Source organism: Nerophis ophidion, linkage group LG08 (genome assembly GCF_033978795.1).
Source record: "Nerophis ophidion isolate RoL-2023_Sa linkage group LG08, RoL_Noph_v1.0, whole genome shotgun sequence".
NCBI lineage: Eukaryota > Metazoa > Chordata > Actinopteri > Syngnathiformes > Syngnathidae > Nerophis > Nerophis ophidion.
In genome coordinates this window covers 39,624,212-39,651,182 of record NC_084618.1, presented here as the reverse complement: position 1 = coordinate 39,651,182, position 26,971 = coordinate 39,624,212, and the positions used below count along the sequence as shown (strand labels likewise).

At 41.4% G+C, this 26,971-nt stretch overlaps 1 protein-coding gene across 4 annotated transcripts in view; it reads right to left on the bottom strand.

Moving 5' to 3' along the window:
* Nucleotides 1-26,971, bottom strand: part of trps1 (trichorhinophalangeal syndrome I) — a 278,372-nt gene that overhangs the window by 99,114 nt on the left and 152,287 nt on the right. For all 4 annotated transcript variants that reach the window (XM_061908575.1, XM_061908574.1, XM_061908577.1 and 1 more), the window contains exons 5-9: nucleotides 21,333-21,861; nucleotides 17,581-17,795; nucleotides 16,112-16,271; nucleotides 11,568-11,808; nucleotides 6,947-7,664 (exon numbers count right to left, since the gene is read on the bottom strand). In XM_061908575.1, the coding sequence (XP_061764559.1) occupies nucleotides 6,947-7,664; nucleotides 11,568-11,808; nucleotides 16,112-16,271; nucleotides 17,581-17,795; nucleotides 21,333-21,861 (1,863 nt within the window). The remainder of the gene's footprint in view (nucleotides 1-6,946; nucleotides 7,665-11,567; nucleotides 11,809-16,111; nucleotides 16,272-17,580; nucleotides 17,796-21,332; nucleotides 21,862-26,971) is intronic.

The following is a 26,971-nucleotide window of genomic DNA, read 5'->3' as shown; positions in this document are numbered from 1 at the left end:
TTTCAAGACGAAACTCCCGGGAAATTTAAAATTGCAATTTAGTAAACTAAAAAGGCCGTATTGGCATGTGTTGCAATGTTAATATTTCATCATTGATATATAAACTATCAGACTGCGTGGTGGGTAGTAGTGGGTTTCAGTAGGCCTTTAACTCCACTGTAGCTCTAACAGCCCTGTGTCCAAATACTTTGCTCCTTCCCAGCGGCGCAGTACCTACGTGGCGCTCCTTGCCATCCATTAGCTTGTGCAATGTTGCAGTGCTTATACCCCACATTCTCCATTCCGCTGCAATTTGCCCTCAATCTCCTCATTAATAAATATTACAAGAACCATATGGTTCTCCTTGTTAATAGCTGTTGTTAGCGTGACTTGTTCTGGGCGCTGCAATGTTGTTTATTTATACGTTCAGTCTCCTTTTGGATTGGTAAGTGTGTCTTATATTTTCTGAATAAAGTTTGTTGGGTTTGTTGTTTGTGTGCATCTTTTTTAAATGATTGCTCCTTTATTTTCTACATTGTTGCCCTCAGTCTCCTCTTGGAAAAAAAATAAATATTTTTTAACAAGCCAAAACCGTTTTTTATCCATAGTTTGATGTTGGGTCTTGTTTAAAATGATGTTTATCTCTAGATGCTGGAATATTAGATGCAATACACCTTTTTGGTGCCCTCAGTCTCCTCTTGCATCATAAAATGTATGTGCTTGTTAGTAACATGGTTCTCGTTTTGTGTTGCGGTTTGTTTTTTCTGAACAATACTCTTCGGATCTCCCAATTGCTGCCCTCAGTCTCCCATTGAATAGAATGTGTGTCCTTAACAACCCACAACCCTGTTCATCCTTTGTTGGTCGGTGTGGGTTGTACAGAATGATCTTCATTTCTTAATGTTGTAATACTACATAAATTACTCCAGTCTACTTTCTGGCAGTAAGTCGAACACATTTCCAGTGAGGGTTGGACTCCGCCAAGGCTGTCCTTTGTCACCGATTCTGTTCATAACTTTTATGGACAGAATTTCTAGGCGCAGTCAAGGCGTTGAGGGGTTCCGGTTTGGTAACCGCAGGATTAGGTCTCTGCTTTTTGCAGATGATGTGGTCCTGATGGCTTCATCTGACCGGGATCTTCAGCTCTCGCTGGATCGGTTCGCAGCCGAGTGTGAAGCGACCGGAATGAGAATCAGCACCTCCAAGTCCGAGTCCATGGTTCTCGCCCGGAAAAGGGTGGAGTGCCATCTCCGGGTTGGGGAGGAGACCCTGCCCCAAGTGGAGGAGTTCAAGTACCTAGGAGTCTTGTTCACGAGTGAGGGAAGAGTGGATCGTGAGATCGACAGGCGGATCGGTGCGGCGTCTTCAGTAATGCGGACCTTTTATCGATCCGTTGTGGTGAAGAAGGAGCTGAGCCGGAAGGCAAAGCTCTCAATTTACCGGTCGATCTACGTTCCCATCCTCACCTATGGTCATGAGCTTTGGGTCATGACCGAAAGGATAAGATCACGGGTACAAGCGGCCGAAATGAGTTTCCTCCGCCGTGTGGCGGGGCTCTCCCTTAGAGATAGGGTGAGAAGCTCTGCCATCCGGGAGGAACTCAAAGTAAAGCCGCTGCTCCTCCACATCGAGAGGAGCCAGATGAGGTGGTTCGGGCATCTGGTCAGGATGCCACCCGAACGCCTCCCTAGGGAGGTGTTTAGGGCACGTCCAACCGGTAGGAGGCCACGGGGAAGACCCAGGACACGTTGGGAAGACTATGTCTCCCGGCTGGCCTGGGAACGCCTCGGGATCCCCCGGGAAGAGCTAGACGAAGTGGCTGGGGAGAGGGAAGTCTGGGTTTCCCTGCTTAGGCTGTTGCCCCCGCGACCCGACCTCGGATAAGCGGAAGATGATGATGGATACTTTCTGTTGCCCTCAGTCTTCTCCTAAACAAAATGTGTCTCTTATCAATACCACATAGTTCACGTTTCATGTTGCTGTTCGTTGTTTACATGCATTTTCTGAATAACGGCTTTTTCATATCCAGTTTTGGTGACATCAGTCCTCTCTTGAATAAAATGTCTTTCCTTACTAAGACATTTTAATTCATTGTTTTTGGCATTTCTCATTCAGTATGATCTATATCTCTTAATGCTGCAAAATTGCATACAATACTCCACTGTCTCTTCTCTGCTGACCTCAGTCTCCTCTTGAGTAAAACATAATTCGTAACAACATGGTTCTTTTCCCATGTTGTGGTTTGTTTTTGCGTGCATCTTCCAGAATGATGCCTTTTGTTCTCCACATCGCTGCCCTCATTCTCCTCAAAAATGTTTCTCCCTACTAAACCACAACCATTTCAAGCCATTGTTGCTTGTTTGCCTTTGTTGTAAAGGATGATCTTTATCTCATAATGTTGCAATTACGACATACAATACTTCAAAGTCTCCGTTTTGCTACACTAAGTCCATCCATCCATCCTTTTCCTACCGCTTGTCCCTTTTTTGGGGTTGCGGGGTGAGCTGGAGCCTATCTCAGCTGCATTTGGGCGGTCTCCTCCTGAATAAAACGTGTCTCCTAACACCAAATACTGTACTTATCGTGCTATGTTGTGGTTTGTCGTTTGCATGCCTCTTCCTGAATCATGCCCTTTTGTTTTCCACATTGCTGCCCTCAGTCTTTTCTCAAATAAAACCATTTTAGCATGATCTTCATCTTAGGACGCTGCAATATTAGATGCAACACTGCGCTGTCTCCCTTTTGCTGCCCTTAGTCTCCTCTTGCTTAGATATTTCTGCTTATTAATAAAATGGTTCTCCTCTCAAGTTACTGTTCATTGTGTGTGTCTCTCTGAATGATGCTCTTTTGATTTCCACATTGCTGCCCTCAGTCTCCTCTTGAATCAAATGTGACTCCTTACAAACCCACAACTGTTGTTATCCATTGATGTTTTTCAGCGTGTCTTGTTTAAGTACGTTGCTTATGTCTTGATGCTGCATAATTAACATACTACACTGTTTCCACTTTGTTGCCCTCAGTCTCATCTGAAATACAATGTGCCTTCATACCAATAATCACATGGTTCTTTACAACTATGTTGTAAGTTTGTGGGTTTTGTTGCAAATTACGTTCCTCCCTGGATGTTGCAGTGCTACTATACGCCTCATTCTCCACTTTGTTACCCTCAATTTACCCTGGAAAATAAGTTGTTCTCCTCGTCATCCAACCTGTTTCAATTTCATGTGGTGTTTCCAAAGCTCTCCAAAAGCCGCCGCACACTTCAGTTGTCTCACTAGGAGGTAGAAAGTCACACGTGAGCCTGAGTTTGACGTCAGCGCAGTAAATCACGCCGCAAAAAGCCAACAGGAGGCGCAATGTGGCTTAACGATGCAATGCTTCAACACAAATCAACTCTTTTAAAAGGGAAAGCTCAACATGAGCATACATGCCTACACTTTTTATCAATCATGCTCAATCGGGGATTCTTTGGGGAAGGAAGTGGAAAAAGGATGTAAAGAAAAACAAACCTGGTGAAAAAAAAAAGTGCAATAATAAAATGTGGCCGTTTGTTTCTGCTTTTTTTCTTTTTTTTAACACCTTTATTCATCATTCTTGTCCTTCCTCCCCTCGCTGGACAGTGAAAAGTGAAGAAATAACAAAAAATGAGCTGCGTTTAATAATATTACATGAAGAAACACCTCGCACAGCAATGGTGGTCTCACCAGATTTATTTTACTGCTTGGAAATAGTAGTCGACTTGATGATGTTCATTCATGATTTTTTTTTCCACCCCCAAGCGTAAGATAAGATTTAGAGTGGAGAGTCCTGCCCCTCCTATGCCCTGCCTGATGTTGACTCATCATTTTGACTCATCATTGCACGGCGCCGTGTTGCGTGCATGCCATGGAAACACTGGATAAATATTTAAGATTACAATAACAGTCAATCGTGCTCAGGGCTAATAAAATTAATATGTCACATTCGTTTTTTGTCGTCCTAGCAGTGCTTTCATTCCTTCTAACACAAGTGGACATGTGCAGAAGAAAATGACTGAACATTTTCATAAAGTATGTTAAAACCAACTTGGGGTGTAATCTCAGCTTCCAGTATCTGTAACAGCAATCCTTTTTGCCGCATTGCACAGTACATACTCGGCTCGACACAGCTCCAGACATTATTGTTTCTGCACGTAATAGCAGGTCCCAACATTAGTTGTTTCCACTAAAATGAACACACGCTAACTTTACCACGCCCGTTTGCTGTGTTTTTACCTTTATACAAGGCAGTGCTTTATAGACTCTATAGTCTCCACTTTGCTGCCCTCTTTTCTCACCAGTAAGCGCATTATAATTTTATTTCAGAGTCTCCACTTTACTATTCTTTACCCTCAATCCCGGCTTAAATACAACGCCTCTCCTTACTAACAACTGCTAGAACATTTTGCTTTGATTTAAACACTTATCATGCTCCATAGTCTCCTCTCCACTTGTCTGCCCTGTCTCCCCCTTGAATAATAAAGCTCCTGAGACCAACAACCCTTTTAATCTGTTATTTGTTAGCTTGTCTTTTTCTGAATGACACGTTTATCTCCATTACACTACACTATGTCCATTTTGCTGCCCTCAGTCTGTTCTTGAATAAAATGTGCTTACTCAAGAACCAACCGATTTCTTCCATTGCCGTCGTTTGTTAGTGTGTCAATGCAGCATTTTCCCATATTATTAATATACACAAAATGGTTGATTGGAACGCATCAACATGTAAAGATTCCTCATTACTGCCATCATGTCTCTTCTTGAATAACATGTTTCTCCTTAATAGTAACATGGTTCTAATACTCAGATAGTAGAGCAGCCCTGCCAGCAACTTGAGGGTTCCAGTTTTAATTCCCGCTTCCGTCATCCACCCACACTGGTGTAAATGTAGATTACGGTATATACGCGAATATTTACCTATGTAAAGCACTTACATAAATATAATTCACTTCACTTCTTCTGATGTTGCCGTTTTGTGTTTGTGCGCGTCTTTTTGAAATGTTGCCCTTTTGTTTTCCACAAAGCTGCCCTGAGTCTTCTGTTTAAAAAAATAATTTCTTAACTAAGCCTAAACCGTTTTCACCCACTTTTTGTACTGGGTCTTGTACAGAAAGATCTGTATCTCTTAATACTGCAAATGCAATATTACATACAATACTTCATTGTCTCCTCTTTGATGCCCTTAGTCTCTTCTTGAATGACATATGTTAGGTTTCCACCCATTGTTTGTAGGCCTGTCTTGTTCAGAAAGATTGTCATCTTTTGATGCTGCAATATCCCAATATTCTTCCTTCCATTTCTACCGCTTATTCCCTTTGGAGTCGCGGGAGGAGCCTATCTCAGCTATAATCGAGCGGAAGGCGGAGTACACCCTGGACAAGTCCCCACCTCATCACAGGGCCAACACAGATAGACAGACAACATTCACACTCACATTCACACACTAGGGCCAATTTAGTGTTGCCAATCAACCTATCCCCAGGTGCTATTTTTGGAAGTGAGAGGAAGCCGTAGTACCCGGAAGTAACCCAAGCAGTCACGGAGAGGACGTGCAAACTCCATACAGAAAGATCTTGGGCGCAGGATGGAACCCAGGACCTTCGTTTTGTGAGGCAGACGCACTAACGCCTCTTCCATTGTGCTGCCCACAATATTCTTCCTGAAGCAATCAATCAATGTTTATTTATATAGCCCTAAATCACAAGTGTCTCAAAGGGCTGCACAAACCACAACGACATCCTCAGTAGAGCCCACATAAGGGCAAGGAAAAACTCACCCCTGTGGGACGTCGACAATGCTGACTATGAGAAACCTTGGAGAGGACCGCATATGTGGTCAACCACCCCTCCCCCAGGGGACCGAAAGCAATGGATGTCCAGGGGATCTAACATGATATTGTGAAAGTCCAATCCATAGTGAATCTAACATAACCGTGAGAATTACAGGTGAGAAGCATTCCATCATCTCCACTTAGCTTTGACTTTAAAGAAAGTGCCTATTTAACAACCGAACATTTGTATCGATTGCCGTCGTTCATTAGTTTGCCAGTTCAGTATTTTCCGCCATAATAATTCAAACAGAATGGTTGATTGTGGTGCATCAACATGTATAGACTCTTCTTTGCTGCCCTCAGTATCCTATCGAATAAAATGTGCCTCATTATTTATACTGTAAATTTCAAATTTGAATGACAATAAAAAGGACGTCTGAGTCTCAGTCTAGTCTAATTAGTCTAGTTCCTATGTATAACAAATGTGTCCTGTTTTCTTAAAACACAGTGGTAAGATAGTGTAGCTCAGCGCTTATAAAAGGATAAACTGTGTAACATAAACACCCCTGAAGGGTTAATTTGTTTGAACTACTCCCCTTCTTTTCTTCTCATCTTAATGTTCTCTTTCTCACTGCCCCACCCAAGAAATGAGTAAACCTCTTGCAGACACACCCTGCCTGTCTGCCAAGTGTTGCCAACACGCACACACACACACACACACACACACACACACACACACACACACACACACACACACACACACACACACACACAGACAGACAGACAGACAGACACGATGCATAATTAGCCAGTCAGTCCAAGATATAAGCTCACACATTCAGTCATCATGCGTTCCACTGTCACACCACTCAGCCCATGCTTTGACTCGACATCCGCCCACACACACTACATTTGGGGCCCATGCGATCATAGACAATAAACGGCGCGACTGGCGGTAAACCCCAATCGGGTACCCGCCAGCCTATAACATCACTTGTAATGGACAGAGAGGCCGGTGAGGCAAACTGGACTTGATGGGTTGTCGCCATGGGAACAAAAGTCCCGTCAATAAGGCTGTCTGTCCCTGTCAGAGAGCCTGTTGACCCGGTTGTAGGTGAAAACCCCATTTTTGATAGATAAGAAAATATGTATAAAATAGGTGTAAAGGTGAAGTGTTTACCCGTAGCAGCGACTGGGACTCTTCTTTAGCAGCTTTCCCTTCCTGTCCTCCCACACTTCCACTGCCTCCTCCTGCATATTGCTGCTGAGGGGGTATCTGGCTCAATTTCTCTCCTCCGATAGCGGTGGTGGCGGCTCCGCCTCCAGGCCGCCTCCCTCCTCCGTAGAGCTTGGCGTCTCCCAAAAAGGACTTGGTATCTCCCAGGTAGACCATGCTTGGCGAGGCCACACCTCGTTTATGCTGCGAGGATTCGTGGTTGGCAGAAATAAATGATACTGACAGCGGCGAGTGAAAAATCGAGGGGCTCCCGCCTCCTGTCCCTCTTTCAGGTCCCATTCGGTCCTTTGGCACCCAGAGGAGACCATGGGCCTGCTCGCCGCCTCTCGTCTCCCCGAGCACCCAGCCTTTCTCCCGCTCTCTCGCTTTCTCTTCGCCGCCCTCACTTTTTATCATCTCCTCCCGGCCACCCTCAGCCAGGCGTCCCTCGGGCGGCGCCAGGGAATAAAGCAGGCGAAGATCACCCTTGCTCTCCTCCTTTATGGCTAAGGTGGAGGGCGCCGAGCAGCCGTTTGCAGAGAGAGTCAGGGTCGGCGTCGCCAACGAGCTCAGCGGCGGCGGAGTTTCGTGACAGTGGGCCGTGTTGAAATGGTCGAGGAGCGCGGATGAATCGGAGGCCGTGAAGTCGCAGTGTCGGCAGCGGCAACACGAGTGGACACGCCTGAGAAGAGACCATGAAGAAGACAACTTCAATCTGGTTATAAACATTGAATGACTACGACGGTGTTGTTATTAAAACTCATAATATATACAGTAAACATGCATATGCTTTAAAAGAGTCAGTGTTCAGCGTATGTAGCAGTACAACACAACAATGGTTGTGTACATTTCTGGAAAACCGAGTAAGTACAGCTCAAAGTGAACATGTCCAAATGGTATACCGTATTTCCTTGAATAGCCGCCGGGCATGTAATATGCGCCTGCCTTGAATTACTGCCGGGTAAATCTCGCTCCCCAAATTTATTAGCGCATGCTTATTTTTACCGCCGGTTCAAATTCGTGACGTCACGAGTGATGCTTCCTCTGCCGTCATTTTTGCTTATACTATGTGTAAACCAGGGGTCTTGTTCCACAGCCATACAGATCACACTAATGATTGTGATATAAAACAATTATAACACTCTTACTAATATGCGCCACACTCTGTGAACCCTAACCAAACAAGAATAACAAACACATTTCTGGAGAAAAATTGGCCCTGTAACACATTGTAAACGAAACATAAGAATTACCCAGAATTCCAATGCATCGATGACTCTTGGCTATATTATACACATGCTAGCACCAACCCCCCCCGTGCGTCGGTTGAGGTGGGCGGGGTTGGGGGCGCGTGTATAATATAGCCAAGAGTCATGGATGCATTGGAATTCTGGGTAATTCTTATGTTGCGTTTATAATGTGTTACAGAGCCAATGTTCTCCAGAAATGTGTTTGGTGTGTGTTCACAGAGTGTGGCGCATATTAGTAAGAGTTTTGAAGTTGGGGCGGTATAGTTCGGTTGGTAGAGCGGCCGTGCCAGCAACTTGAGGGTTGCAGGTTCCATCCCCGCTTCTGCCATCCTAGTCACTGCTGTTGTGTCCTTGAGCAAGACACTTTACCCACCTGCTTCTAGTGGCACCCACACAGGTTTAAATGTAAAAATTAGATATTGGGTTTCACTATGTAAAGCGCTTTGAGTCACTTCGAGAAAAAACGCTATATAAATATATAATTCACTTCAATTCACTTATATCACAACCATCAGTGTAAACAGTATGGCTGTTGACCAAGTATCCATTGCAGTCTCCTATGAGAAGCAGCGAAATGCATGCGTCCTACCGACAAGCAGATAGCATGGTACAAACGTGGGCGCGGTGACATGTTGTAGAGCAGTCGTCCCCAACTACTTGGCAGAATAATTTTTTATTAGTATTTTTTATCATCACACTCGATTTTTTATTGCATGTCATTGGTAAGCGCAGGGGTGAGACAAGGTTTTAAAATGATTAGCGCCTGCTTACTTTTACCGCATGCCTTGAATAAGCGCAGGAGTGAGAAGAGGTTTTAAATTAATTAGCGCCCCGGCGGCTTTTAAAGGAAATACAGTACTTGGTGTGAATATTTAGTGTGATATTGAATATGAATATTGTTATTTAGCACTGCCTTAATCCTCTTGGGCAATATTTGAGAATAACTGTTGTTTAGACATGCACCTGGGGATAGGTTGATTGGCAACACTAAATTGGCCCTAGTGTGTGAATGTGAGTGTGAGTCTGTCTATCTGTGTTGGCCCTGCGATGTGGGGGCGACTTGTCCAGGGTGTACCCCGCCTTCCGCCCGATTGTAGCTGAGATAGACGCCAGCGCCCCCCGCGGCCCCGAAAGGGAATAAGCAGTAGGAAATGCATGTTGTTTATGTAATACTCTTCTACTTCTCCTTGATGACATCATTGTTGGAGCTGCTGGAGGTGATTTAACTTCTCTTTCCTTCTTTACGTTCCTGCCTTCTTTGCATTCTTTCCTTCTTTTACACTCTTCCCTTCCTTCCTTCCCTGGGCTCCTTCCTTGCTCTCTTTGCATTCTTTCCTTCCTTGTACTCCTTCCTTCCTTTGTTGCTCTGTTACCATTCTTGCCCTTCTTGCTTGCTGGCTTGCGCTCTATCCTACCCGCATGTCTTGTGTTTCTTTCTTTGATCTTTACTTCCTTCTTCGCACTTTTTCCTTGTTTTCGCAAGCTCGTACTTTCGATTCTTTGCTCTCCCTACTTTTTTTACCTTCCATCCTTCCTTCCTTCCTTGCCTGCTTTCCTTCTTTATTCATTCCATTGTGCTCCTTCCTTCCTGCCGCTTCTTCTTTCCTTACTCCCTTGTGCTCCTTCCTTCCCTCTATGAGCTCCGTCCTTCCTTGTGCTCTCTCTTTCCTCTCTTTTTGTGCTCACATAGTCCTTCCTTGTGCTCATTTCTTCCCTTACATTTGCTCCATCCTTCTTTCCTTTCTTCCTTGCGACCCTTCCTCGCGCTCCTACCTCCCTTTCTTACTTCCTTCTTTTCTTCCTTGCGTTACTTCCTTCCTTGGTTGTGTTTTCTTAGTTTCTTCCTAGTGCTCCTTCCTTCCTTCATTCCTTGCACTCCTTCCTAAATGCTTCTGCTCCTTTTTTCCTTACTTTCTTGCATTCTTCCCGTACTTGCGTTATTTGCTTCCTTCCTTCCTATGCCCCGGAGCTGCTCGATCAGGTTTAGGTGTGGAGGAGACATAATTGGCCGCTCCATCCTGACCAAGGCAGCAGATCATTTCGGAGGTGTTTGTGTTCATTATCACGTTTGAAAAATGTCACATGGCCCCATTATTCTTAGTTCATTGTTTGTCCTCAACCGTAGTTTTCCTGTACCAACAGCACTCATGCAGTCCCCAGTCTATGCTTGTACCACCATGCTTAACACAATACTTACTTTTCTTGACAGATATTTAGACAATAATTTTTACGTATTGGGTCAAATGTCCACGGCTATAAAATCTGTATACTGCTACACTAAAATGTGTCCACATCCACTTTCATTTACAGTATTGTCCCTTTAGAAGATGTAATAAAATACCCATAACAGTGTATTCACTAGACCAGTGTTTTTCAACCTTTTTTGAGCCAAGGCACATTTTTTGCGTTGAAAAAAATCCGGAGGCACACCAGCAGCAGAAATCATTAAAAAACAAATCTCAGTTGACAGTAAAACATTGTCGCAATTGTTGGATACGACTTTAAACCATAGCCAAGCAATATAGGTTTTGTCTCAAAGTAGGTGTACTGTCACCACCTGTCACATCACACCCTGACTTATTTTGAGTTTTCCTGTGTATAGTGTTTTAGTTCTTGTCTTGGCTCCTATTTTGCTGGCTTTTTCTCTTTTTTTGGTATTTTCCTGGAGCAGTTTCATGTCTTCCTTTGAGCGATATTTCCCGCATCTACTTAGTTTTAGCAATCAAGAATATTTCAGTCGTATTTATCCTTCTTTGTGGGGACATTGTCGATTGTCATGTCATGTTTGATTGTACATTGTGGACTCCGCCTTTGCTCCAAAGTAAGTCTTTGCTGTCGTCCAGCATTCAATCTTTGTTTACTTTGTAGCCAGTTCAGTTTTGGTTTCGTTCTGCATAGCCTTCCCTAAGCTTCAATGCCTTTTCTTAAGGGGCACTCGTATTTTGTTTATTTTTGGTTTAAGGAGTAAACACCTTTTTACCTGCACCCTGCCTCCCGCTGTTACCAACATCTACAAAGCAATTGGCTACCGGCTGCCACCTACTGATATGGAAGAGTATTACACGGTCACTGCCGAGCTCTCGACAGCACGGCACTCAACAACAACACATCATTTGCACTGTTTGCAGACTATTATTACTGGTTTGCAAAAAATATTTCTAACCCAAATAGGTGAAAATACATCATCTCCCACGGCACACCAGACTGTATCTCACGGCACAGTGGTTGAAAAACATTGCACTAGACTACTAGATTAACTTTAACAACGACAGCATGCCTCCTGGATGTATTCGCTTGCGTCCTGTTTGACGCCATAAACACTGATCCCTGCTTACCTGTAGTGTCTGAAAATCTCCTCCTCCACCTCCGTGATGAAGTGGCACTTTGTGCATGAGTATTCCCTCTCGCCACCACCACGGCCATCGTCCTTGCCGTCCAGCCCAGCCTCCTCCTCCGCCTTGACGTGTGGCGCTGCCCCCTTTAAGTTGATCAGGCTGTGACAGCTGTCGTAGTGCTGGAGCAGCACGTCGATGTCGCCGGTGGCGAAGGCGCACTGGTCGCACAGATGGGTGACGCCTAAGGATGGTGGACACACATACGTGAGACGAGAAGAAAAACTAAACCAACACACCCTAAAGCAGGTATATTCAACTGGCTGACCAAGAATGACACCAAACTGACCTCCAAGTTCAGTTTAAAACTTCGGAGACAAACATTTTTGCAGCAAATAACGAAAACTACGAGAGTGTTCCTGTCGTATAGAGAACGTGGACCACTGATAACACATTGGCACACCATTGCGTTGACATTTTAACCTTGGGGTCCAACCTTATGATTTGTAGGTGTTCCTCAAGGCACCACTTTAAGTCCTCTCCTTTTTGTCAGTTACAATTTATTTCCATAATGTGATTTACAATGGGTACGGTGGGTAAGTATTCAAACCCCCTTAAATGTTTCACTCTTTGGTTCATTACAGACATTTGCTAAAATCCAAAAATAATTTCATTTCGAATTACTGCAAACTCAGCACCCCATATTGACAGAAAAAAAGAAATATTGCAATATTTTTGATTACAAAATTTCAAAAATCTCATTTACATAAGTTTTCAGACGCTTTGCTCAATACTTTGTTGATGAGCCATAGGCGGCAATTACAACCTCAAGTATTTTTTAATATGATGCTATAAGCTCGGCACACCTATCTTTGGGCAGTTTCGACCATTCCTCTTTGCAGCACCTCTCAAGAGCCGTCAGATTGGATGGGAAGCGTTGGTTTTCATCCAGAATGTCTCTGTACATTGCTGCATTTATCTTTTCCTTTATCGTGACTCGTCACCCAGTTCCTGCCACTGAAAACTATCCCCACAGCATGATGCTGCCTCCACCATGCTTCACTGTAGTGATGGTATTGGCCTGGTGATGAGTGGTGCCTCAACAAAGTATTAAGCAAAGGGTCTGAATACTTATGTACTTGTGTTTTTTTATTAGATTTTTTATACATTTGCAAATAAATTCAACATTTCTGTCAAGATGGAATGCTGACTGTATGTACATTAATGAGAAATAAAATCAACTTTTTGTATTTTAGTACATGGCTGCAATGAAACAAAGTTAAACATTTAAGGGGTATGAATACTTCCTGTATTCACTGTATGTAACTAAGGTGTTGCTGTAGCTTGTTTACTTCAGATGCAGTCAGTAGTCAACTGTTTGACTTCAGTTATACTAACAGTGTTCCTCTAGGTTTCATTTTAGGTCCTGTCTTTCACTTAATTTGGACTCTTCAAATGTGAGACACACATTTTGGCAGCAGGTTTTTTTAAAAACACCACACTGCTGTCGTAGAGATGATATTTGACTCGGTATTTTGTGGAACGTCCTCAAAAACAGCAGAACACTCCTGGAACTGTGACAAAATAAATAGACTAAACTCAAATGTCTACTGTAGATGACGCTGGTTCACCGTAATATATATATAAACAGGTTAATAATGAAGGGAGAAGTCCGGCCTTCCGGTCCTTAGCTTTCTGGAAATGTGGCCCCCAAAACAATTTAGTTAAATATCCCAGCTCTAATTTCTCTAATAAACCTCAATTCAAATAACCCCAGAGTATTTTGCAGCCAACAGGTCAAGAGTATTCACCGTGGTCTCTAATTAGCACACGGGCAAAGAACAGTAACATGCAGTTTAGTTAACGCCACAAGAAGAGACTGGAGAGACAGCTGATGGTGACCTTCTATCGCTCGGCTGTCGAGAGCCTGCTGACGTACTGCATGACAGTGTGGTACGCCAGCTGCACTGAAGCCAACAAACAGGCAATTCAGAGGGTCATAAAGTCTGCACAAAAAAAATCATCGGCTGCCCCCTACCCTCCCTGAAGGATTTACATAACTCCCGTTGCCTCAAGAAAACAAAAAACATCACCAAAGACAGCACAGACCCTGGCTTTTACCTGTTCGACCTGCTACCATCAGGCAAGTGCTACAGGTGCATCAGAGCCAGAACAAACAGGCTCAGAGACAGCTTCTTTCCCAGAGCTGTCACCATGTTGAACTCTAACTTATAATAATAACAATTCAACCCTATACAATATCTTACCCTAATACTCTACTGTGCTATACTACCCTTCAAGTGCAATACGTCTGACACTGATTGTTATTTATTACTTCGGTACTCTTGTCTTTTTCCGTATATTGTACAGTATTTTGTATTTCTAGTGTTTTGTATGTTGTACAGGATTTTTTAATTTTTTTTATTTGATAGTAGTCTGTTTATTCCAATTAAGTTTTCCTTTAGTACCTCTTGTGTTATTCATTTTTACCCCATATTTGTTCCCTATACTGCACCTTAAGTTGGAGTCCTTAATCTCGTTATATGCAAATATAATGACAATAAAGTCCATTCTATTCTATTCTATTCTAGGATTGCAGTAGCTGGATTTGAAATATCATGAGCAGCTTTATTTACAAACCCCGTTTCCATATGAGTTGGGAAATTGTGTTGGATGTAAATATAAACGGAATACAATGATTTGCAAATCATTTTCAACCCATATTCAGTTGAATGCACTACAAAGACAAGATATTTGATGTTCAAACTCATAAACTTATTTTTTTTTTTTTGCAAAAAATAATTAACTTGGAATTTCATGGCTGCAACACATGCCAAAGTAGTTGGTAAAGGGCATGTTCATCACAGTGTTACATCACCTTTTCTTTTAACAACACTCAATAAATGTTTGGGAACTGAGGAAACTAATTGTTTAAGCTTTGAAAGTGGAATTCTTTCCCAATCTTGTTTTATGTAGAGCTTCAGTCGTTCAACAGTCCGGGGTCTCCGCTGTCGTATTTTACGCTTCATAATGCGCCACACATTTTCGATGGGAGACAGGTCTGGACTGCAGGCGGGCCAGGAAAGTACCCACACTCTTTTTTTTACAAAGCCACGCTGTTGTAACACGTTCTGAATGTGGCTTGGCATTGTCTTGCTGAAATAAGCAGGGGCGTCCATGAAAAAGACGGCGTTTATACGGCAGCCTATGTTGTTCCAAAACCTGTATGTAACTTTCAGCATTAATGGTGCCTTCACAGATGTGTAAGTTACCCATGCCTTGGGCACTAATGCACTCCCATACCATCACAGAAGCTGGCTTTTGAACTTTGCCATCGATAACAGTCTGGATGGTTCGCTTCCCCTTTGGTCCGGCTGACACGATGTCGAATATTTTCAAAAACAAATTGAAATGTGGACTCGTCAGACCACAGAACACTTTTCCACTTTTCCACTTTGCATCAGTCCATCTTTGAGGATCTCAGGCCCAGGGAAGCCGGCGGCGTTTTTGGAGGTTGTTGATTAATGGCTGTCGCTTTGCATAGTAGAGCTTTAACTTGCACTTACAGATGTAGCGACAAACTGCATTTAGTGACAGTGGTTTTCCAAAGTGTTCCTGAGCCCATGTGGTGATATCCCTTAGAGATAGATGTAGGTTTTTGATATAGTGCCGTCTGAGGGATCGAAGGTCACGGTCATTCAATGTTGGTTTCCGGCCATATCACTTGCGTGGAGTGATTTCTCTAGATTCTCTGAACCTTTTGATGATATTATGGACCGTAGATGTTGAAATCCATAAATTTCTTGCAATTGCACTTTGAGAAACCTTGTTCTTAAACTGTTTGACTATTTGCTCACGCAGTTGTGGACAAAGCGGTGTACCTCGCCCCATCCTTTCTTGTGAAAGACTGAGCATTTTTTGGGAAGCTGTTTTTATAGCCAATCATGGCACCCACCTGTTCCCAATTAGCCTGCACACCTGTGGGATGTTCCAAATAAGTGTTTGATGAGCATTCCTCAACTTTTATCAGTATTTATTGCCACCTTTCCCAACGTCTCTGTCATGTGTGGCTGGCATCAAATTCTAAAGTTAATGATTATTTACACAGAAAAAAATGTTTATCAGTTTGAACATCAAATATGTTGTCTTTGTAGCATATTCAACTGAATATGGGTTGAAAATGATTTGCAAATTATTTCATTCTGTTTATATTTACATCTAACACAATTTCTCAACTCATATGGAAACGGGGTTTGTACCTTTGCATGTGCTTCTTAATGTTGCTATTAAGTCATATATTTTCCAGACTGTTGTTTCCAATCAATGGATCTTTATGGCTGGATGGATGGATTTTCATTGTCATTGCACAACATTTTGTTTTATTTTACTTTTACTTAGATTTGACTTCTAAAGCTGGCTAAGTAGTTTCCTCCTTAGCGCTATTACAATATTGGTTATGTTGAACCAATATTGACAACGTGGTCAGGGAGAGTAATTTTCCTTCCCACTTTCCCCTGCACCCCAAGTCATCATTATTATTTGCTTACCTTGAGAGACAACAGGATTAGAGGGGTGAAAGGTCACGCTGGGGTCGCTTCTGGGTTGAGGAGGGGTCAAACCGCCAGTGTCATGCTGGTTCGTGGATGCAGGGAATTTGCCGCAACACTTGGAACAGGTGGGCTTCCGGCAAGCAAATGGATGGGACACCTAAAGGGGAGAACGTGTCACAAAAAGCAGGAAGCGCTTCAAAGTTGCATCTATTCAGAACATACTAAGGCAGGGGTCACCAACCTTTTTGAAACCAAGAGCTACTTCTTGGGTACTGATTAATGCGAAGGGCTACCATTTTGATACACACTTAAATAGATTGCCACAAATAGCAGATTTGCTCAATTTACCTTTAACTCTGTTATTATTAATAATTACTGATATTTATCTTTGTGGAAACACTGATCATCTCAATGATTTCTCACAATAAATGTATATAGAAACAGATAAATATATTTAAAAAAAAAGGGTATTTCTGTCTGTCATTCCGTCGTACATTTTTTTCCTTCTACGGAAGTTTTTTTGTAGAGAATGAATTATGAAAAAAACACTTACTTGAACGGTTTAAAAGAGGAGAAAACAGGAAACAAAATAAAATAAAATTTTGAAACATGGTTTATCTTTAAAATTCAAAATTCAACTGAAAAAAAGAAGAGAAAACCTAGCTAATTTGAATCTTTTTGAAAAAAAAAAATAATAATTTATGGAACATCAATAGTAATTTTTCCTGATTAAGATTATGTTTTAGAATTTTGATTACATGTTTTAAATAGGTTAAAATCCATTCTGCACTTTGTTAGAATAGATAACAATTTGGACCAAGCTATATTTCTAGTACAAATACAAATCATTGTTTCTTCTAGATTTTTATGAACAAAACTTTTAAAAGAAATTCAAAATACTTTGAAATAAGATTTAAATGTGTATCTACAGATTTTCTAGATTTGCCAGAACAATTTTTTTTAATTTTAATCATAATAAGTTTGAAGAAATATTTCACAAATATTCTTCGTCGAAAAAATAGAAGCTAACATGAAGAATTAAATGAAAATGTATTTATTATAAAGTAAAAAAAATAAATAATTTATTTAAACAGGTGAAGTCCAAGTCTTTAAAATATTTTCTTGGATTTTCAAATTCTATTTGAGTTTTGTCTCTCTTAGAATTAAAGATGTCGAGCAAAGCGAGACCAGCTTGCTAGTAAATAAATACAATTTAAAGAATAGAGGCAGCTCACTGGTAAGTGCTGCTATTCGAGCTATTTTTAGAACAGGCCAGCGGGCTACTCATCTGGTCCTTACGGGCTACCTGGTGCCCACGGGCACCGCGTTGGTGACCCCTGTACTAAAAAAGCATGTCCATCATTAGCTTAACGATGATGAGGACTTATTTTCCTCTTTCGGCGAACAGACATATCCTTCCGTCCGCATCGTTACACGCACATTACAAACATTCAGAACGGTCTTACCTCGCCTAGGTGCTTCTGCGGCTGACAGAGCCCCCTGGGACAGTACATGCAGTGCTGGATGCAGCAGCGGTGGATGGAGTGGTTGTGCTGGTAGTGCAGCAGCAACGGCGCCACGACAATCACGTCGGCGCTGTGGGCCATGGAGTAGCGGAAGTCGCACAGCTGACAATTGTAGCTGGTGACCACCGCTTCTGTGTCGCTGCTGTTGGGGTCGCCTAGGGAACAGGAGAAGACGTCTGTTAGGCAAAGGGCTAATTTAGTCCTTAGGTATTTGAGTCCTAAATTGACACGTTTACGCTGGTCAAATATTCTTTATGACAGGAACAATGATATTTTTTAGAACCTACTGCAGGACTCCCGTCCAAAGGCAAAACCCAGTAACTCAATTTTGCTCAAAACTGAGCTCATAAGAATTTTCGAGTTACTAGGTGATATGCTTTACATTAGGGTATGCGATATTGTAATTTGTTCCGTAAGTAAGCTGTTACGCGCATGGCAGGACCTAGCAACTACCACATAACCGCGTAGATACAACAGAAAAACCTAGTATCTCAAGGGTTTCTCTAGAAGTGAGTTACTAGGTTCTGCCTTTGGACGGGAGAGGAATGCTAATCAAAGATCCTGTGAGTGACATACTATAATATACTGCATAGAAGGTCAACTGAACTTTTTTGCTATTGTTCCTATCATTCACAACCCCTATGTCAGACAAGAACACATTTGTTTTTCTTTGTTTTAATGCATGCCAAGTCATAAACGAGGTGGCTAATAATGCAGATAATGAGAGTGCACTATTGCGTCCAAAAAGCCCTTTAAAAACATCCCAAAAAGGCCAATAATACTTCATTTACATCTCTTGACATCTTGTGACATGTGGGTGTTTGCAACATTTACACAGATATCTGGAGTGCGCCGATTTTCCAATGTATTTTTTACAGTATATCCTGCCCTCTTACGACTTCTCGTACATATAGTAATGACGTAATTATGCACGTACGTAACTCCATCCATCCATTTCCTACCGCTTATTCCCTTTGGGGTCGCTGGTGCCTATCTCAGCTACAATCGGGCAGAAGGCGGGGTACACCCTGGACAAGTCACCACCTCATTGCAGGGCCAACACAGATAGACAGACAACATTCACACTCACATTCACACACTAGGGCCTATTTAGTGTTGCCAACTCATGCATTAGATTTAGGTGTTGTTAGCTAATAGCAATTTGGATAGGTAGCGTTAGCGGCCATTGAATGTATATTCTATCTTATCTACAACATGACTGCATGTTCGTTGTTTCTCTTGGGACTGGTTTTGTATTTGTGCAAAATCAGCATGTACTCCCTGCGAATACATGCTGACGCGACAGCCGTAAACACTGATCATTTTATTTTTATTACATAAACTTTGAAATTGGGAACTATATAGACAGTTGTCCAACAAATGTATTCTTTTAGACCACTATTGGCAACATAAGTTAGTTGGTGGTGTTCTTGTTACACTTTTTGCTTTGAAAAATGTTAGTGAGTAAGTTGCAAACAGCACTTTTAACCAAGTAATAGTGATATTGTTATTATAAGTGCTAACTAGAGGTGGGAATCTTTGGGTACCTCATGATTCGATGACGGTTACAATTTGGGAGCTACGATTTGATTAAAAAACAATTATTGATGCGCCTTTAGTTTATGTATTTATTCATTTGTTTATTGATGCAGTTTTACATTTCTTTTTGTTTCACTAAATAAGCGTTTCTTACTTGCAACTAGGGCTGGGCGATATTGGCTTTTATTAATATCGCAATATTTTTATGCCATATTGCGATATACGATATATATTACGATATTTTGCCTTGGCCTTGAATGAACACTTGATGCATATAATCACAGCAGTATGATGATTCTATGTGTCTGCATTAAAACATTCTTCTTCATACTGCATTAATATATGCTACTTTTAAACTTTCATGCAGAGAGGGAAATCACAACTAAGTCAATTGACCAAAACTGTATTCATTAAATACTCTTCATTCTCTCACGGGTGACTTTTCAAATGAAAAAACAAATTAATAGTGTTGCTACTTTTTTGTAGTAACACTTATGCTGCATACTTTGCATTGATTGATTGATACTTTTATTAGTAGATTGCACAGTACAGTACATGTTCCGTACAATTGACCACTAAATGGTAACACCAGAATACGTTTTTCAACTTGTTTAAGTCGGGGTCCACGTTAATCAATTCATGGTACAAATATATACTATCAGCATAATACAGTCATCACACAGGTTAATCATCCTAGTATATACATTGAACAGCATATTGCTGTTGTCTGCTGAATATCTTCCCACTTGGAGCCAAACCACCGCCAGATGATAAACCCCCCTCTTTATGTTGGGCATTTATTGTTCTTCCTCCATTTGTGATCAGTTTCGCACCATCTCTCTCTTGTATTGTCACAAGTTCTGCTCGACCTGGCTCAGCTAAAGTTAGCCATGCTGCTATCTCTCTGATCGGCGAGAGCTATGACGGTAGACTCGCGAGACTATGTGACGTATGTAAGAAGGCGGGCTTGTTTTCTGTGTCTGTCAGAATTTGAGACGAAGAGTGAGAGAGAAACGCCTGTTGTGTAATGCACGCAGCTAAATGCAACTCGACCTGCCTCACCTAATGTTAGCCATGCTAACGTTAGCATTCGGCGAGAGCATATGACGCTAGACAGTATGTGACGTATGTAAGTAAGAAGGCGAGAAGGACAGACGAGAAGGAGCGAGAAACGGCAGTAATGTAATGCACGCAGCTTAAAGCAACGGTGTGAGAACATATAATTGAATATTACGATATAGTCATTTTCTATATCGCATGGAGACAAACCTGCGATATATCGATATATCGATATATCACCCAGCCCTACTCGCAACTTTTAAAAATAGTGCATTTGTAATAATCCATCCATCCATTTTCTACCGCTTATTCCCTTTTGGGGTCGCGGGGGGCGCTGGCGCCTATCTCAGCCACAATCGGGCGGAAGGCGGGGTACACCCTGGACAAGTCGCCACCTCATCACAGGGCCAAAACAGATAGACAACATTCACACTCACATTCACACACTAGGGTCAATTTAGTGTTGCCAATCAACCTATCCCCAGGTGCATGCCGTTGGATTTGTAATAAGAAACCGTTAAACACATCGATTATCAATGTTTACTAATCGATTTTATAATCGTCCATGTCTGAATTGCGATGCATATAAAAATGGATTATTTCCCCCACCTCTAGTGCTAACAAAAACAAACTTTTTTTTAGCCGCACAGTTATAACAGAGAGCTAACTGGCTTATGCAGCTACTGACATACTGAGCTGGTGAGCTGCTGCATTGCCTCTCAGTCGGTGAAAGTCAATTCTAGATTATAAATCATGCCTCTTACAGTAGAAGAGCGTGGCCATAAACCGAGAAGTTAGTCAACTTTGACATCCAACTTATACCCACAAATGGCGAAAAAGACACAAACAGATGCTTGTTTGTGGCGCCATTTTATTTTAACCCTTTGTGACGATTATGACTGATTTATCATTTAAATGAAAACATGTGAAACTATCAAAAAAAAAAAGAAAAACGTATGAGATCTCGTCTTACATATAAGGATTGTGAATGATAGGCAAAAATACAAAAAATAGGAAAAATGCTATTCAAATATCATCTCTGTTTGACAGGAGCAGTCTGACATTTTTAAGAACCTATACCTATACTGGATTACCTTGGCTGGTGCTAGACAGCAGATCCTTGTGACTTTTGGATAACTCTCCTTCCCTTCTCCTTCCTCTTTCTCCAGGATTGAGGTCGTTGGGGCTCCCCGTGTTCGCCCTATGTCGTTGCTCATAGTGCTCCAAAAGCTTGGCCGACCCTCCCATCCACTCGCAGCTCCAGCTGCAGTACTTGCACCAGTAGTACGCCCCATGTGCGCCCTCCACCGGCCAACCCGACGAATCAGCCCGGATCGGGATAGAATACCCGACAAGAGAGTCATCTTCCGCTCGTACTGCCACTCTTTCGGAACCCTCTACAATCGGGCTCCTTCCCTTAACCGGGTTGTCGTTAGGGAGCAGGGGGGTGGCTGGCGGGGTTTTGACTTTATTGGGATGCGTGGACAGGAAGTGTTGCTCCAGTTCTACAGAATTGCTGCCCATGTAGGTGAAGTTGCAGAATTTGCAGCGGAAGTACTTGGTGTTGCCTTGGCAATCCGAGGTCTTGCGGCCGATTCCGATTAGCGTGCCGCCCGACGTCACCTGTTGAGGAAACAAAATAGAGTTTTTTTCATTAGTTATCGAAAGTCACAACACAGGATGTCAGAAACCGGTTTATTATATCTTCTCAACAGAAAGTAAACTTTAATATAATTCAGGGTAGTCAGTTTGCATCTTGTATAGCAGTATATGTTTTCTATCCACTGGAAATGAGTCAACACAAGTGAATTACTAGGTTACAAACTCTGCTGTTTTCCAGTAACAAGTTAGTCATTTAAACGCTACAGCAACATTACTTTTACTGGCAGTGAAATGTGGCGCATTGTTTTGCACTGTAATCTACATCAATAATCTGGATGCTGTTTCAGTCGTCATAGTCTACAATAGGGATGTCCCGATTCAGGTTTTTGCACTTCCAATTCGATACCGATATTGTTTTTGCACTTCCGATCCGATACCGATACTGGCTGATACTGGCCTATCCAAGCATGTATTAAAGTTTAAAGTTCTTTAGCCTACTTAGTTGTCAGATTCATGTTGAAAAGGGTTTTTAGTAGTCTTGATAACAACTAGCCAGCTGAATTAAGTGAGTTTGAATAATATACAATGGTTGGTATTCAAGGATAAACACAAAATAGAAAAAATTATACATGACAAACAGAAATGGCATCATTAAACAGTAAAAAAGTGAACAGTATAAAGTGCAAATAATGCTGTAAACATTATTTAAAAAAGCAAAACACACAAACAACCTGAGTGGGATAAAATGTCTATAACTCAGCATCAATACTTGCTCTTGAACAAGTGTAAACTTAAAAAAAATAAAATAAAATAAAATAATAAATCTAAATCTACACCAGGGGTGCTCACACTTTTTCTGCAGGCGAGCTACTTTTCAATTGACCAAGTCGAGGAGATCTACCTCATTCCTATTTATAATTTATATTTATTTATTTATGAAAGAGACATTTTTGTTAACAAGTTAATGGTGTTTAATGATAATACAAGCATGTTTAACACACACAGATTCCTTTCTTTCATGAAGACAAGAATATAAGTTGGTGTATTTGATTCTGATGACTTGCATTGATTGGAATCAGACAGTGGTGCTGATAACGTCCGCATTTTCAAATGGAGGAGAAAAAAAGTCCTCCTTTCTGTCCAATACCTCATTAAAGTGGATGGATTTGGCATCTCATTTGTCCAACTTGCATAACCGTTTTTAAACACTTTGTTATGAGTAGCATATGTGTGTGTGGCCCTTTAATGTCTGGCAGCAGGTGAGGGACGTCAGTGAGTGTGTGGGCGAGCGAGGAGAGGGAGCGGTCGCTGAGTGAGTGGGAGAAATACATTGGCATCAAACTCCGTAGCTTGCTAGCTTGTGCACGCTAGATTTCTGAGACTCTTATTTTGTTAGCACAGGCAGGATGAAGCAGGTCTTTTATTGTGAAGACAGGAACTGTGCAGTCGGTCTTTAGAGTTTTGACAGTAGGTACGGAGTCTGTTGAAATAAAAAGTGTTTCTCTCCGTCCGTCCTGTTTGTGATTTTTTTCTTAATAATGAGCTCGCAGCAGCCAGCGTCATCTCACAAGATCCTCGGGTGCCGAGAATGTCAAACAACTGACGAAAGTGAAGTCTAGGTGAAGATTGATGATTGCTAATTTTTATGTCTATTTTATTAATGCCTGGCTTGTGATCGACTGACCCATCCTCCGAGATCGACCAGTAGATCGCGATCGACGTAATGCCCACTCCTGATACACACTCCTTTCAACACAGACGTGTTGTGTTAAATGAGTGCTGAAAAATGCAGGCCCGGAACGTAGCGTAGGGAGTAGCAGAAGAGTGGAATGTATTATTTAAATTGGCGCGTTAGAAAACACGGACCGTTTTTTTTGAAAAACTGGATCTGGATCGGCATTTTCCCATGCCATGCCGATACACATTTTTTGGCAAATATCGGCGGCCGATCCGATCCAAATATCGGATCGGCACAACCCTAGTCTACAACAAGGGTGTCCAAAGTGCGGCCCGCAGCTCAATTTTTATTGGCTCGCGACACATTCTATAGCTCCCAAATTAGACCAAAAATCTATGAAAAATTAAATGGGACCATATCCCCGAAAAATAGGACCTTGAAAACCAAAACGGCCGACAACCTGAGCATCTTACTGTATAAGGTCTTGGATGATTTCCGTGTGTGCTGTCATGATGTAAACGTGTACAAATCTCTTGTGAGACATGATATGTTTTTGAGTGTACTAAAGCTCTCAAAAGCGTTTCAGTTGACCGTATAACAGCAATATTAGTAAATAAAAGCTTACTTTAGAGCAGTGGTTCTCAAATGGGGGTAAGCATATCCCTGGGGGTACTTGAAGGTATGCCAAGAAGTACTATGTGAGATTTTTTTAAAAATATTCTAAAAATAGCAACAATTCAAAAATCCTTTATAAATATATTTATTGAATAATATTTCAACAAAATATGAATGTAAGTTCATAAACTGTGAAAATAAATACAACAATGCAATATTCAGTGTTGACAGCTAGATTTTTTTTTGTGGACATTTTCCATAAATATTGATGTTAACGATCAAGGATCATTTTTTGTGAAGAAATGTTTAGAATTAAGTTCATGAATCCAGATGGATCTCTATTACAATCCCCAAAGAGGGCACTTTAAGTTGATGATTACTTCTATGTGTAGAAATCTTTATTTATAATTGAATCACTTGTTTATTTTTTAACAAGTTTTTAGTTTTTTTTCTATCTTTTTTTCCAAATAGTTCAAGAAAGACCACTACTAATGAGCAATATTTTGCACTGTTATACAATTTAATAAATCTGAAACTGATGACATAGTGCTGTATTTTACTTCTTTATCTCTTTTTTTCAACCAAAAATGCTTTGCTCTGATTAGGGGGTACTTGAATTAAAAAAATGTTCACAGGGAGTCCATCACTGAAAAAAGGTTGAGAACCACTGCTTTAGAGCACAGTTAACATAAATGCAAATAACATCATTATTAAATAATCATGACTGATTGTATTGCTTTGTTATCTATAACACAAAGCTAAGACGTAGAAGTGTTTTCCAATTGTTGGCATATGTTCACCTACATTGTCGTGGTTCGAGTATTTTTCATATACAAAATGTATAAAAGTGGCTCTCGCATCCTTCAAATTTTCTCTATGTGGCCCTCGTTGGAAAATATTTGGACACCTCTGGTCTACAACTATTACTACTACTACGACAACTACTCAAGAAGCTACATAGCTAGTCAACAAGAGTTTGGATTGCGCGCTATAATGAAAATACTGCCCCCTGCCATGTTGGTAAGAAATTGGTAGACTTTAAAATCTCATAAAACCTCTCAAATTATTTGACATGTTTACAGGTCTTTCAAAAAAGTAATGCAATAATTTCTTCAGAAGCGAGTAACTCCTTTACTAATTAAATTACTTTTTTGTACAACAAAGGGGGTAAAGTCATGGTTTGGGACTGCATGAGTGCTTCTTGGACTGGGGAACTATGGTTGAAGTCAAACCGTGAGCTAGCTGAAATAGCCGCCAACACATAGCTCGGTTGGTAGAGCGGCCGTGCCAGCAACTTGAGGGTTGCAGGTTCGATTCCCGCTTCCGCCATCCTAGTCATTGCCGTTGTGTCCTTTGTCAAGACACTTTACCCACCTGCTCCCAGTGCCACCCACACTGGTTTAAATGTAACTTAGACATTGGGTTTCACTATGTAAAGCGCTTTGAGTTACTAGAGAAAAGCGCTATATAAATATAATTCACTTCACTTCACTTCACATAATAGTACATCCTACAAGGATCATGTCTAAATTGTGTCCAAAGTGTCAACATTTAGTTTGAGCACTAGGGCCGTCTTCAACTTACGATTTTCAAATTTCATTCAATCAGATTTGTCAGATTTTGCAGATAGTTCATGAGTCGACTATAGACAAAATGTATTTTTTTATGCTGGCAAATGTGCTCGCAAGAGCACTCATTCACAACTTGTGCCACCTTAAGAAAGCTAAACAAACTCAAATAAATAAACATGGCAAAGTAGGGCTGGGCGATATATCGATATACTCGATATATTGCGGGGTTGTCTCTGTGCGATATAGAAAATGAATATATCGTGATATTCGAGTATACGTTCTCACGCAGTTGCTTTTAGCTGCTGGCATTACACTACAGGCTCTTCCCACTCTTTGTTGTCTCTCCTTCTCACAGACAGCAAGCGCACCTTTTTACATACGTCACATACGTATACGCCCTCGGGGAGCAGAGAGGTACCAGCATGGGTAACAATAACTCTGGTGCTAGCGGAGCCGTGCGAGTGGTAATATGAATGAAAGAAGGTGCGATTCTGGTAACAAATGAAGGAAAGAAGAATTAATTCCCAAGAAAGACAGCCGGGGGTTCATCGTCTGCCGTAGGTTTGGCTTCAAGTTGGAAGATGTCAAACAGACAACCGTATTTTGTCAAGTGTGGGGCAAAAGCGTTTCTACAAAAAGTAGCATTACTGCTAATATGTTGCATCATTTGAAAAGTCACCCGCTAGAGAATGACCAGTGCCTACGCTGCATGTCAACATCTCCATTCAGCGCCACACCAACAAAATGCCGAGGCAACCATTTCCAGATCAACACTGTATGAAAAAAATAGTCAACAACAAGAGGAGATAATGTTTGCAGTAACCTACTACATAGCAAAGGACAAACACTATTTGATTTCCTATTATGCAGCTCATTTTTTTGGACAGTTAAATATCTTGTGTGACATCATCACCAAAGTGAACTTTCTTTGTTTTAAACTATTGTAGTGGCGTTCTGTATAAAAAATGCACTTTAATTTAGTGTTGTTTTGATATGTCATCTTAGTGACATCATGCACTAAAGTGCACCCATAGCTTGTTTTAAAATGTCTCTGACAATCTTGCACTTTCTGTTTTGGAAATGACATGAATGTTTGTCCCACTGCTTAATAACTGTTTAATAAATTCAGTTCTGGTAAATTGACTTAGTTGTGATTTCCTTCCCTGCATGAAAGTTTCAAATGAGCATATATTAATGCAGTATGAAAAAGAATGTTTTAATGTAGACACATAGAGTCATTATACTGGTTTGATTATATGTATCAAGT